The sequence below is a fragment of the Adiantum capillus-veneris genome, chromosome 23 (assembly GCF_014529385.1).
Source record: "Adiantum capillus-veneris isolate H3 chromosome 23, ASM1452938v2, whole genome shotgun sequence".
Lineage (NCBI taxonomy): Eukaryota > Viridiplantae > Streptophyta > Polypodiopsida > Polypodiales > Pteridaceae > Adiantum > Adiantum capillus-veneris.
In genome coordinates this window covers 69,311,596-69,325,445 of record NC_140953.1, presented here as the reverse complement: position 1 = coordinate 69,325,445, position 13,850 = coordinate 69,311,596, and the positions used below count along the sequence as shown (strand labels likewise).

The 13,850-nt window shown below is 43.9% G+C and overlaps 1 protein-coding gene across 2 annotated transcripts in view; it reads left to right on the top strand.

Annotated features, from left to right (window-relative positions):
- RGTB1 (RAB geranylgeranyl transferase beta subunit 1) overlaps window positions 1-12,820 on the top strand; it is a 28,264-nt gene extending 15,444 nt beyond the window's left edge. For both annotated transcript variants that reach the window (XM_086496634.1, XM_086496635.1), the window contains exons 4-10: window positions 10,288-10,404; window positions 10,566-10,632; window positions 10,751-10,899; window positions 11,393-11,526; window positions 11,608-11,706; window positions 12,322-12,397; window positions 12,481-12,820. In XM_086496634.1, coding sequence (XP_086352760.1) covers window positions 10,288-10,404; window positions 10,566-10,632; window positions 10,751-10,899; window positions 11,393-11,526; window positions 11,608-11,706; window positions 12,322-12,397; window positions 12,481-12,596 — 758 coding nt within the window. In that variant the 3' untranslated portion in view covers window positions 12,597-12,820. The remainder of the gene's footprint in view (window positions 1-10,287; window positions 10,405-10,565; window positions 10,633-10,750; window positions 10,900-11,392; window positions 11,527-11,607; window positions 11,707-12,321; window positions 12,398-12,480) is intronic.
- Window positions 12,821-13,850: the final 1,030 nt, after the last annotated feature.

The following is a 13,850-nucleotide window of genomic DNA, read 5'->3' as shown; positions in this document are numbered from 1 at the left end:
TGAATGATTTAAATTTAGTGCATCTAGACATCTGTTAGTGTAACAGACTTGGACACTCCAAGTCAAGAATCAACTGTGACAGCACCAAATAACCACTTCAAAACAATTCACAGATCACAATAGATTTGCACTGGCCTGGCGGAGTTCCGTGCCTAGAGATATTGGCCCCAAAGACTGGCGCCCCTTTCGGTATTTCTTTTTATATTAATCAGATCAAAGTACAAGAGTGTGGCTAGGGTTTCACTCTCAGACTCTGCGTCCAGATGCTTTGAGAAGTGAAGCCCTCTCCACATATTTAAAGGTACAAGGGATGCCCAAAGGCAGAGCCCCAAAAGCTTTTAAAATTGAAAAGCATCAGTTCTCTCTCTCTCTCTCTCTCTCTCTCTCTCTCTCTCTCTCTCTCTCTTTCTGAGAGAGTATCTTTTTTTTGACAAAAAAAAAGCAAGTTCTCTCTCTTCTCTTGTCGTGGAGCCCAAAAAGCAAGCCAAAAGCTGTCAGTGCGTTTTGTGGCGCAAAATCCGGAAATCCGTACAGTTGCTCCTGCTGCCACATGGCACCCCGGCAGAATTAGGGTTTGCTGTCAGAAATTAGGGTTTTTGGCAGTTTTTAGGGTTTGCAGGGATTTTAGGGTTTTAGCCTCAAATTAGGGTTTCATCTACCCGTAGCCACGTCATCACTTTGTGACATACCCCCCTCTTGAAAGCATTGTAATCGACCACAATTACGCTTGCAAAACCGACAAAAGCCATAAACCGTCTTAGCTGACACTGACTGTTAGTACCTACGTACTAGGAACACACATCTAGCACATGTACCAAAACGACAGTCACATCACACGACATCACAGGACATGACCAGACATCAAAGGACATCACATGACATTCAACATTCATTCGGATCTTAGACCATGATTATCTTAGACCATGATTTATCGGCAATGTAGCTAGCAATCACATCTAGGTCCAATCGAGACCTCATCCATGTCCGATTGACTAACCCCTATTGCAACCATGTCTATTCGAGATCAATAAGACTAAAATGCTACAGTCATTTCGGCTATCAGTTCCTGCACTCAGAAGTAGTCAAGAACAAATCAGTATCATTATCAGGAATTCCATTTCATAAAGTCATACAGCAGAATATTGTCAGCTCTCAGTATCCTTGAAGCTCAAGGAGACATCAGTGACTCTAGTATCTAAATCAAGGCATATGTTGACAAAGGAGTGGAGTGACTCCCCTCTTGTGCATCCCACTGCACCATATCTCCGGCCAAGCTGAATTCTGGGTTCCATTTGGAGTAGACTATGCTAAACCAAAAGCATCGAGGTAAAGTTTCACAATCTGAGGAGTATCTGCTAGGTCCGCCTCCTCCATCCACTTCGCATCAAGTGCAAGATAATTCTTGAACTTAACCAAGAATCGCCTTCGGACTTTACCCTTATTCTTCGTATCCTTATGTGCCAAAATCTGTTTAGGAACAAGGATCTCCTCGTTTTCTTCCACTTCGGGTTGCTCATCGGGCTCCCCATCATCAGGCACATCACCTTTAAAAGGTTTCAAGAGACTCACATGGAAAGCGTTGTGAATCCTCCAAGTATCTGGCAGTTTCAATCGAAAGGAGACATCATTTATCTTTTCAGTAATCTGGAAAGGGCCATAGTATCGCATACTAAGCTTTGGAAAAAGCCTCGCCTTTCACTTTTTCTTTCGTAGGCGTGCCTTCTCAAAACGTAAGAGCACCCAATCATGCTCCTTCAATTTCATGTCGCGCCGATGGCAATCCGTTGCCTTCTTCTGTCGTTCTTGAGACTTCTGCAAAGTCTCGCGAACCTTGGCGAAAGCCGTATCCAGATCTCGCGTATATTCATCCGCTTCAAAGATCTTATGTTTCGTGCTTAGGAAGGGTGGAACCTTCACAGCACCTTCAACAATCTCAAATGGCGCCTTCCCCGTCGACGAGTGTATTGTGTTATTGTAGGCAAATTCCACCAAAGGTAAATATCTTTCCCATTGAGTCTTTTGATCTGAGATATAAGACTTCAATAAATCTAGAACCATTGAATTGGCAATCTCAGATTGCTCGTCAGTCTGCGGGTGGAACGATGACGAGAACTGCAACCGCGTGCCAATGTTCTCCCAAATTGCCTTCCAAAACAAACTCGTAAATCTAGGGTCTCTTTCGGAGACAATTGTCTCAGGCATGCCATGTAATCTGAAAATCTGGGCCACAAACAGTCTCGCTAAGTGATCCGGCTTGACTGTTTTCTTCACTGGAATGAAATGAGCCTGTTTGCTAAACCTGTTTAATAACAGTCCAGATACCATCGTGACCACTCTGTGTTCTCGGGAGATCAAAAATAAAATCCATCGCTATACTTTCCGAGGGGCGGGTGGGTATGGGTAAAGGCTGTAACAATCCCTGTGCCTTATGCCTGTGAAACTTGACCTTCTGGCATACCAAGCAACTGCGCACAAACTCCTCCACATCCTTCTTGAGTCTCGGCCAAAAGAAGTATCTCTCTACCCCTTTCATGGTGGTAGCAATGCCGCGGTGACCCGTAAAAGGTGGACAGTGGCATTCAGTCATAACCTTTTCCCTCAACGGCTGTGTAACGCACAACATAGTCTTTTTCATCAAGTAGCCTTCCCGAAGGGAATATCCAGCTACTCTCCCCATCCCGTATCCGTGTGAAAATATCTACAAAATCTGTATCTGTGGCATACTGATCGACCATATCCTCGAAGCTCCTATCATGTATCGCGGAAATAGCCAGAACCAACGGTTTCCGAGACAAAGCATCTACCACCACATTCTTCTGTCCCTGAACATGGACAATCTGGAAGTGGAACTGTGACAAGATGTTCGCCCACCGCATCTGCTTTTCCGAAAGCTGCTTCTGTGACAAGAAGTAGCGCAAACTCTGATGGTCTGTGAAGACAGTAAAATCCGCTCCCAGTAGGTAATGCCGCCACTGAGTAAGAGCATGGATAACCGCCAAAAGCTCTTTCTCATAAATCTGTGCTGTCATCTCCGGCCTAGAGAACAAACGGCTCTCGTAAGCTATGACATGGTCTTCTTGCATCAAGACCGCACCCAGACTACGACCACAAGCATCACAATATACTTCAAATGACTTCTGCAAGTCTGGCAAAGTCAAAATAGGTCCCGTAGTCAATTTCTCTTTCAATGTCTGAAAGGAAGTCACCTCTGTGGGTCCCCACGAGAAAGGTACTCCTTTCTGTGTCAAGATATGCAAAGGGGAAGCAACCTCTGCAAACTTTCGTATGAACCGCCTGTAGTACGAACAGAGTCCCAAGAAGCTTCTAACTTCATGGACATTCCACAAGTCGGGCCAATCACGGATAGTCTCTATCTTGGCCGGATCCATTTGCACTCCTGTTGCTGACACAATGTGTCCCAAAAAGTGTATCTCTGGTAGGAAAAATTCACTTTTCTTTGCATTAATCACTAACTTGTGATCTCGTAATGCCTGAAAGACCTGAAGGAGAGATCTCTGTGTTTTGCCTCATTCTTGGAGAAAACAATGATGTCGTCAAAGAAAGTGCCAACAAATAGCCTGTACTCTCGAAAAATCCTATCTATCATTCAGTTAAATGTCGCAGGAGCATTGGTTAATCCAAAAGGCATCACCAAAAACTCAAATAACCCAAAAGTCGTCCGAAAAGCTGTCTTGTAGACATCTCCTGGTGCGATCCTGATCTGATGATATCCACTCTTCAAGTCAATCCTGCTAAAGCACGAGGATCCCTGTAACCTGTCGAGTATATCATTGATCCTAGGGATCGGAAATCTGTTCTTGATGGTGATTTTGTTGAGAGCTCTATAATCGATGCACATTCTTCAAGATCCGTCTTTCTTCAAAACCAACAACACTGGAGAGCAATACGGTGAAGTACTAGGCTGGACAAGACCCTTTTCCAAGAGGTCTTTCACTTGGTTCATAATCTCTTCATTCTGTGCTCAGCTCACACGGTAGGGTGGCCAGTTCGGTGGTGTACTACCAGGTATCAGATCAATGGTATGATCTTCAGGACGAGCAGGTGGTAACTCTCTTGGCAGGCCTTCTGAGAAGCAATCGGCATGAGAGTGTAGAAAATCTTGGCGTTCTTTATCAACTTTAGACATATTTGTCCTAACATCATCACTCAACTCTTTCATAAAGATCGAGTAAACAAACAGACTGGATTTCATTAATTTTGAAATGGCCGAAGCCGATACAATAGGGACAGACTCGCCGTTCAGTTTAATATCAAGTACAATTGTTTTGCACTTTTCTGTAGTCAAAGTCGCTTTTCTCGCTCGATAATCGATCACGACGTTGTTCTTGTGGTACCAGGGAATCCCTAAGAGAACATCACAACCCTCCAAAGGCATTATGAAGAAGTCCTCATGCCCCAAATACCCCTAACAATGCAACCGAAGTTTGCCAATGACATGTGTAATGGCTACGGCTCTGCCGGGTGCCGCTAGAACTGCCTCTGCAAGTGGTCCCATCCGATCGGGAGTAATCTCGAGCTGCGCCGCCAATTCCGGTGAAATGAAGTTGGCCTTGGCTCCTCCATCAAAGAAAATCAGGGCCTCTTGATCTTTCACTTTGCCCCAAGCTCGGCAAAGTTCTGTACTCTCATCCATGGTGTCGGGATCAGTACCCACACAATCTGGAACCAGTCCTGATTTCACCTTGCCTTTTTGTACACGGTCCTCAGCTGCTCTCGAACTCTCAGGCCTTTCGTCGTCCTTGTCATTCTGTTCTTTCTGTGCCTTTTTAGGGCACTTCGCGGAGATATGTCAAGTTTTCCCGCATCCAAAGCACTTCCCCTCCCTGATGAAGCGAGTCCGCTCCTGAGGAGTAAGCCTGGGTCGTGCATCCTTTTTCTCTGGGTTGCTCTTCTTTTTTCTACTTTCATTTCCAGAAGTCTGTCCGGTTTGTTGTGTCGTGACCTCATCTGTGGGGTAGGTCAGATTGCCAGAGTGAATTGCAAAGCCCCGCTTCGCATGACTCATCAACTCCTGAATAGAAGCTGACTTCTGTTCCAAGCAGTGGTCTCGGATCTCTGTAGGTAGACCCAAGGTAAACCGCTCAATCTGTTCTCTGAATGAGATCTTCTTGAATGAAGAGGCGGGTAGAAAAGAGCTCCAGAATCTTTCACAGTAAGAATTCACTGTATCGCTCTTGGTCATCCGGAGATGGTTCCAAGCAGCTCGTATATCTCGCTCAAACTCTTGAGTCAACCAAGAAGAAATAAAAAGCCTCTTGAATTTCAGCCATGTAACCGGCACAGTCTTGCTTAAGAGAAGCGTGGACCACCAAGTACGAGCATTCCCCTTAAAATAAGAGGCAACTCTCCGAATCTTGGAGTGCTCTGAATAGCGTCCTCCCGCGAAAGCGATGTCAAACTGCTGTAATAAAAGACAAAGCCTTCGAAGCATCGGAGTATCCCGAAAAAGTATCAAACTCAAGTGCTTGGCCACCTTCCTTAAACTCTCGGACTTTCTTGCTTTTATCTTCGAGAAAGTCATACTGGTTGGCTTTGTAAAAATTCTTGTTCGCATTAAAGTTTCCGTTGTCAGAGTCTGAACTGTCCGTAGACGAGTCCTCTGTAGAAGTGTCACTCACTGGGCGAGATTTAGACTTCCTTGCCTTTTTCTTACCCTTTCCGAAGCGTTATTTCTTGCTTCGCTTTTTGCTTTTCCTGTCTTCTTCGCTCGAGTCTGAAGAGCTAGAAGAACTATCAGAAGAAGAAGAAGAAGAACTGGGTAGGCCTTCAAACTTGACACGCTTCTTCAGTTTCTTTGCTTTGTCGAATGTCGACCGACGACCCAAATATCCCGGGAAGTCAGTACCTTTCTTCTGCTTTTTGCCGTGCTTTTTGCCTTTCTTTTGCACGTCGAAAAGCTGAGCAATCCGTGCATCAACCACCTTCTCCAGTTCCTTCTCCGTATATCTCTTGGAGGCAGAAGGTTTCTTGAGAGCGGGTTTCGGGAGTGGTGTTGTGGTTCTCTGCCACTCTGTCTGTACCTCTTCCAAAGAGCTCTGGTTCATATATTTTGCCATCTTCGAGTCCTTGGCAAAATTGAGCATCATCTTTGTTGCATCATCAATCAATTTCCGACGCTCCATCTCTTGTTGCTCTGATGGAGTAGGCCTAGGCGGACTATACTCCGTGCCGGAATCTTCGTTGTGATCCCTGCTCGCATCTCCAGATGCAGAGGGAGTCGACTGATCATTGCCTGAAGCCATAGGTGCCGCGGAAAAAAATTCGGGGATCGGATTTCCCGTAGAAGAGAAATCAGCCGTGCTCTGATACCACTGTAACAGACTTGGACACTCCAAGTCAAGAATCAACCGCGATAGCACCAAATAACCACTTCAAAACAATTCACAGATCACAATAGATTTGCATTGGCCCGGCGGAGTTCCGTGCCTAGAGATATTGGCCCCAAAGACTGGCGCCCCTTTTGGTATTTCTTTTTATATTAATCAGATCAAAGTACAAGAGTGTGGCTAGGGTTTCACTCTCAGACTCTGCGTCCAGATGCTCTGAGAAGTGAAGCCCTCTCCACATATTTAAAGGTACAAGGGATGCTCAAAAGCAGAGCCCCAAAAGCTTTTAAAATTGAAAAGCATGAGTTCTCTCTCTCTCTCTTCCTGAGAGAGTATCTTTTTTTTAACAAAAAAAAAGCAAGTTCTCTCTCTTCTCTTGGCGTGGAGCCCAAAAAGCAAGCCAAAAGCTGTCAGCGTGTTTTGTGGCGCAAAATCCGAAAATCCGTACAGCTGCTCCTGTTGCCAGGTGGCACACTGGCAGAATTAGGGTTTGCTGTCAGAAATTAGGGTTTCTGCAGAAATTAGGGTTTCTGGCAGTTTTTGGGGTTTGCAAGGATTTTAGGGTTTCAGCTACCCGTAGCCACGTCATCACTTTGTGACAGTTAGAGATCAACGAGATCTGGATGTGATGGCGAAGTTTATGAGAACTGAATGTGAATTGAAGGAGATTCTAGTACTTTAAGATGTCTATCTGGGATGAGATGACTGAATACTGTTGTGAGTGCATGAGGAGCTTTGTAAGGATGAGATGACTGCATAATGATCTAGGTGCATCAAGAGTTCTGGATGGAATGAGATGGCTAGATTGAATGATTGTACACGGTGTTCAGTATGAACTAAGTGTGTGATTTTGTGAACTGCGGGTATGTGGATGTTCTATCTTGTGGGGATGGTCATAGACATGATTTACTTGAATTGTGAAATAAAAGGATACGAGTTTGATAGTAACAAGATTTAGTCCATCAAGACATCTGTGGAAAGGTCAGCGCGGTCTGGATGTGATTGCTAAATGGTTACAATGATCGGGATTTGTATCTGAGACCCTCGACATAAATGTGATTGATCAATGATTGATGTCTTTTTGGAAGTGCTAGATTGGTGGAATTTGGTGCATGAGTACAGAGAGTCAGTGTCTACTGAAAGAGGGGTGAATGTCACAAAGCGATGATGTGGCATGCCCAATTGGAAGAGAAATGGTCGCGTGGTGTTAGGTGCAACGGAAGGGCTTAAGGATTTAGCTTGGATCTAGTACTCCGCACAAACACAAGGTTACTTTACTTCTCTTGAAAAGAAAATTGAATTGAACACAATGAATGAGAGAGAGGCAGAGAGAGAGAAAAGAGAGACGACACGGCATGTCCGGTCCCAACCACCCTCAAGGGCCCATAGCAAGTACTTGCTTTTTATTACTTGCGCAATGCTGTTACAATGATCCTAAATGATAAATGCTAATGCTGAGTATTTCTTGCTGATGGGAACTTGCTATAGATGCTTGCTACTGATGAGATGCTGCTGGGTACTGGCTAGGGATGCTGAAGGGTACTGCGGTAGGTACTTGGTTCTGAATGCTGAAAACGCTAATGGTGAAGGGATGAAAACTGCAACTTGATTGTGACAAGGCTGAAATCTGATGGCGCTAATAGTGCTGAAAACGCTAGGCCGTTGCTGGCGATAAGGCAAAAACGCGGAAGGGCTGATTGCTGGCTGAGGGTGAAAACGCTGGTGTGGAGGTGTGAAAAACACTGATGTAGAGGCTTGAAAACACTGGTGCTGTGAGTGCTACTGTCGGTACTGAGGGTACTTGATATTGCGGTTACTACTACTTCTGCTTCCTCCCCTCTGAGGAGAGAGTCGAGACCCCCATGTCACATATATACTTAATAAATGCTGGGTCGAGCAATCATAAAATCAGCCCCACGACCTTGATGAAAATGGCTAAAGGCACTTATTAAAGTTATGCCTATATGCTGAACTGACGGTACTGTGCAAGAGAGGGTATGCAACTAGGACCTACCTGAACATGCACGTCTTGCTAGAGGCTCATAAAGTGCCAGGGTAGGTCCTATGCTAAACTACGACTGATGCTAGACTGTAGTAGAAGCTTGTCTACATGGCACAAGTGCAGAGCGCATGTGACATGTGGACAAGAGAAACTAAAGAATTGAACCTTACAAAACTTATGAGTACCGGTTGGGGGGCCTAAAACCCTAAAACCCAAAGCTTGAACTCTGAGGATGATTTCCATAAAATGCGCTGACATGTTGACGTGGCATAGTGTACGGATGCTGGCGTGGCAGTTCTTGTAGGGAATTTTCGCGAATTACGTTGGTTGTGTCACGTTAGGCTGTACAGATTCCCGCAATTTCTGTTGGCAGCTTTTGGAGTTTCTCGCGCTAGCTTTTGGGGCTCTGCTTTTGGGCAACCCTTGTATTGTTTATAAGAGCCCTTGGGGCCTCACTCTGCAGTATATCTAAACGTAGAGTCTGAGAGTAGAGGACCCTCAAGAGTTGTACTATTGCGACTCATAATAATAAAGAAAAATTGGAAGAGACGCCAGGCTTTGGGGCCAGTACGTCTGAGCGCGGAACTCCGCCGTGCCGTGTCGACTCTCTCTCTCTCTCTCTCTTCAAAGTTCAGTGATTTTGCAGTTTCTTGGGTGTGTTGCCATTGATTTCTCCCTTGGAGTGTCCAAGCTGTAACAATGTGTTGTTCATTTTGAGGACGAATATACAGACTTTATGGATGAAGAAGAAGCGGTCCTGGAAAAGAAATCCAAGTCTTTTAAGCACAGAAGGTGCTATGAGTCATGACTATTCAAATGAAGATGAAGCGGAGGAAGATGAGTAGGATGACAAACCTACTTTTGGGTCTGCTGTTGGACGCAAATGGAGCCACATACTTTGGGCGACAAAGTATGGTGATTTAGACCCTAGAAAGGCCAAGAAAGAATCCAAGGATGGCAGTTAAAGTGTCAAGTGTGATACTTTCTCCATGTCAGAGATATGAATAAGGCATTGTGCTTCATCCAACTGTTTGATATTGTTTTCTCCAAAGGTAACTTCACCGAAGCTCCCAAAGTGAGAAAGGCAGCTACTCATCTCAAGGGGAATGCACACTTGGTGGTCAATTCTGTTGTTGCACGGCAAAGCACCTCTCAATTGGGTGGAGTTTAAGAGACTCTTCTTGTCTCTATGGTTGATACGGAAGTATGAAGCCAAAGTTTTGATGGCATGGAATTGGAATGACCGAGGAGGTACATTTTCCATAGATTTTGGGACACTTTTCTCCTAGTGGTTTCTTTCAAGGTCTCCTTTAAAGAGCAGATGGAGCGTTATTGTCATGGTTTACCAGAGTTATTGCCTGAAGCAAAGGTCTAGCAGTGTTCAACAACTTATTGACCATGCTCATGACGGCTACTTTCGGTTGTCAGGCTCTTTGACATTCGAGTTGGGTACTCCGGTATCCAAATCTTCAGAAAAAGAGATCTTTTTGGAAGTTTTGAAAGCGTACCTGGCATCAGAATAGAACCACAAACATGAACGTCCGAGGACATGGTATATTTGTTTAAGTTTTCTTGACATCTCAGGTGAATCTTGCACACTCGTGCGGTTAAGTGGGGAGAATCGATTCTGACCAGCTTGTGTGGTTAAACGAAAAGAGTAACAATTCAGATCCACTTGTGTGGTAAAATGAATTGGCATGGTCCATTTGCATGGTTAAACAGTTGAATGTATGTTGGGAGCCTCTTGTGTGGTTAAATGGTATGAATGAATGCTTGTGGTTCACTTGCAGAGGTAAATAGTGAAACTTTAGTCGTTTCGCTACTTGTTATATGTAAATAGCATTGCAATATTGTATACCTACATCACTATGATATCATATGTTCCAGCGTTGTCTCACAGTTGATTGTTTTCTTTGGTGGGGTCCAATATGGCTGCAGGAGGTTTTAGTGGAAATATCGACCATGACCCTCACGTTCTCTACACTTTAAGTGCTGTTCAGATATTAGCTTTGTACGATGAACTTGATGTCATCAACAAGGACAAAGTGGCAGCATGTATCCTATTTGTATGTTTTGGTACTCGCGTACTTGGTGTAACTTGGTATAATTAGTTTTAGATTGTTGCAAGATAAGCAAGGATGTCTCCTAAAACTTTTCTTTTTTTATCACTCCCTCCCCCCTTCCTCTCCTTGAGAGTCCTTTAACAGTTATTCTAGATATCTCTCAACTGCAGCAGGAGGATGGATCTTTTGCAGGTGATGAGTGGGGGGAGATAGATACAAGGCATGCAATGGCACGTTAGGTTCTTAGTTTGTCAGTTTACTTACTTGCCATTATATAAATATGATCTAGGCTTCGTAAGGACTGGTGCATATGAGTAGATTCTGAACTGTTCTTTCAGGTTTTCATACTGTGCAATTTGTTGCCTTTCACTCTTGAAACGCTTGGAGAAGATCAACCTGACCAAAGCCGTGGAGTTTGTAGCTGCCTGCAAGAATTTTGATGGTGGTTTTGGCTGCACTCCTGGAGGTGAATCACATGCCGGTCAAAGTGAGTTTTTCTATGGCTATTACAAGTTTGCAGCGACTGCAAGCAAGAAAAGAAAGACGTTTCATGCTATTAATATACTAGCCCTTGGCCTCATTACTTAACCATTAATGACTCGGCTCAGGCTATTTTTTGCCTACATAAGGCCTTATTAAAGCATTGAACTCTTGAAGCAATTGTGGATTGTTTGATAAAGCTTTTCGATTTGTGCCACATGGCAACGTTAAGGATGGCAAACTTTCGTCCTTCCGATTTCGTGTAAGAGGGGATTTAACTAAAGGATTGTCTTACCTACTTATGCAGGCCTCAGAGATAGTTGACATATAATTTCCTATTTCTATAAAGAGCGGGATTGAGTGGTGGTTCACACTAACTCTTTCTCATCCTCTTCTGTAGGCCATTGCGACTTTTCATCTTGGACTTCTGCTTGGGTTTTTAAGTTTTGATTTAAGCGAAAACAATCCTATAGACCATACACTAATGTTGTATTCGACAGTTTTTTGCTGTGTTGGAGCTCTAGCTATTGGAGGTGGCCTCCATCATGTTGATAAGGATCTTTTGGGGTGGTGGCTGTGTGAGCGTCAAGTAAAGTCAGGGGGTCTGAATGGAAGACCTGAGAAGCTGCCCGATGTAAGTTCGAAGATTTGCTGTTGACATGGTATATTGGCATGTGTGCTTAGAGTATGTCTTTAAAGCCCTTTGCCATCTTAGGTTTGCTACTCATGGTGGGTTCTATCAAGTCTTGTGATGATCGATCGTGCACATTGGATAAACAAGGACAAGCTCAAGCAGTTCATCCTCGACTGTCAGGTTCATTTCTGCTTCTTTATTTTGTATTGTGACTGCTCCTATTGTTACGGTTGCTCTTCAGTTCACAAGTTTTGGCTTTTCACCAGAGTCTTTTGATGGTTGAAAGCCAATGCCTTGTCCTCTTAAGATAGTAGAATATTGCTCTTTGAGAAGGCATCAACACACCGCATGGCAACAGCTTGCTCCTCTGTGGTTCTAGAGAGAGGTTCTTCACTAGAGTGAATGCGCTACCTTATGCAGATCCTCTGATAGCAGTTGATTTTCTTTGGGGGGGGGGGGGGGGGGGGGGGGTCACCTCAAATATAGAATGCGAGTTCAAAATGAGCGGTATCTTATTTGACAAATTTTCAGACTTTTACAAGATTACATTTACAGAAAGGGTATTTTTATTCTAATTTGGATGGAAACCGCACAAAATTTTGAAGAAAAAGGGGTTATTTTATTACCTCATTACCTCGTAGCATGGTAGTAGACGGATTTTTTCAATGTACTTTGAATACACATTGTATGGATAATTTTTTTGAGGAGAGTCGCTCCTCATTGATCATTCTAAGACCTTCCAGAAGCACTGTATGCTATTTTCTATGTTGATAGTGTGTGTGTGAAATGTGACAGGACAAGGAGCATGGGGGAATATCGGATAGGCCAGATGATGCCGTAGATGTGTTTCATACTTATTTTGGGATAGCAGGTGGTTCCAACTGCATTTGTTGATCTATGACTTGAGCATATTGTATGTCTCATGTGAATACCCAATCTGCTCTTTTTATGCAGGGCTATCTCTGCTGGAGTATGAAGGCTTAAAGCCAATTGATCCTGCGTATGCTCTCCCTGTGGATGTTGTTGACAGAATTTTCTATTCATGCGAAAAAAAGCAACCAAGCCACTAAATTTTCGGACAGTTTTGAATTGTTGTCACAAAAACGGGTATGCATTGGTGGATATGTTGTCAAAGTATGGGTATGGCTAATTGTAAGGTTATTGCTATGCCCTGGATTAGCAGTCCAGACTAACCTTTCTTTGCCAGCCACCCTTCGAAACAGTTGAATTACCAAATCTATGCCGTGCATCAGGTCATGGGGCAATTTAAGCATAATCCAACGCTTTTAATCGAGTCGGGGTTGCTCAAAGTCTTGGGTGATAGGTTCTCGTTGCATAAAGTGGTTTTCATACTTATTTTGGAGAGATGGTAAAGTTGCTTGCCTTGTCTGAATGTGGTAAGATTGAGTGGCATCTCCTTTCCCACCACAGGGACGTATGGTTGATATTCAACAAACTCTAAAGAGAAGAAAATGCTTGAGGAAAGGAAGAATGCAAATGTAAAATGACACATTGCTTGTATGCTTGAATGCCTCTTTATATAGACATGCAAAGGGCAAATTTGGACAAAGAAAAAATCTTGTGTAGTTTAGGATGAAACCCACTTGTTATGAAGCATAGAGTATTGGTACTACCATCCTTGTCAAGCTTGCCTTTGCCTTTGTCCTCTAGCGAACTTTTGCATTTGCTTTTGGCTTTGCATTCTCGAGCCAAAAAAAATTGACGGCTTCCTTGAGAACTTTGTCCGTGCATAGGCCGTTAATTGAGTAGTGGTTGAACCGCTTTCTATAGCCGGTAGTTGGTGTTGGTCATTATTGTTGCCGCTTGAGGAAGGGGGGCTATGATGCAGTCATCCTGGAATACGATTGTCCATGCTTTGGGACAAATGATGGAAGGTACAAGATTTGAAAGGTTGCTTCGTTATTGTACGTTGTAGGGTCGCACAATCTCCATACCATTCCACAAATTCTCCAAAAATTTGTTGCCCTTGCGAAGCATTTTTGCACCTCCTAAAGCCAATCAAGAAAAACCTTCGATTTCTCTCTCTTAGCTCCAGTCCCCAAGCAAGTCTACATACAATGTTTTAAAATGTTGGTAGCAATGTAGGAGTGGAACTAGTAAGTCGGAAAGGGGCGGTTTGTCGCCAGCAAGGAGCATTGGGGGTAGCTTTGCAAAACGCTGGTTGCGCAAGGGGATGCGGCGCCACCAATTGCCTTTGTCGGCGGTGATTTATAGGATCTTAGCCTAATGGTTGGGTGTGTGGGTGTTTAAGGACCTAGGCTTGATTTAGAGAGGTGCTTTTTGTACCTCTTGAAAAAATTTGT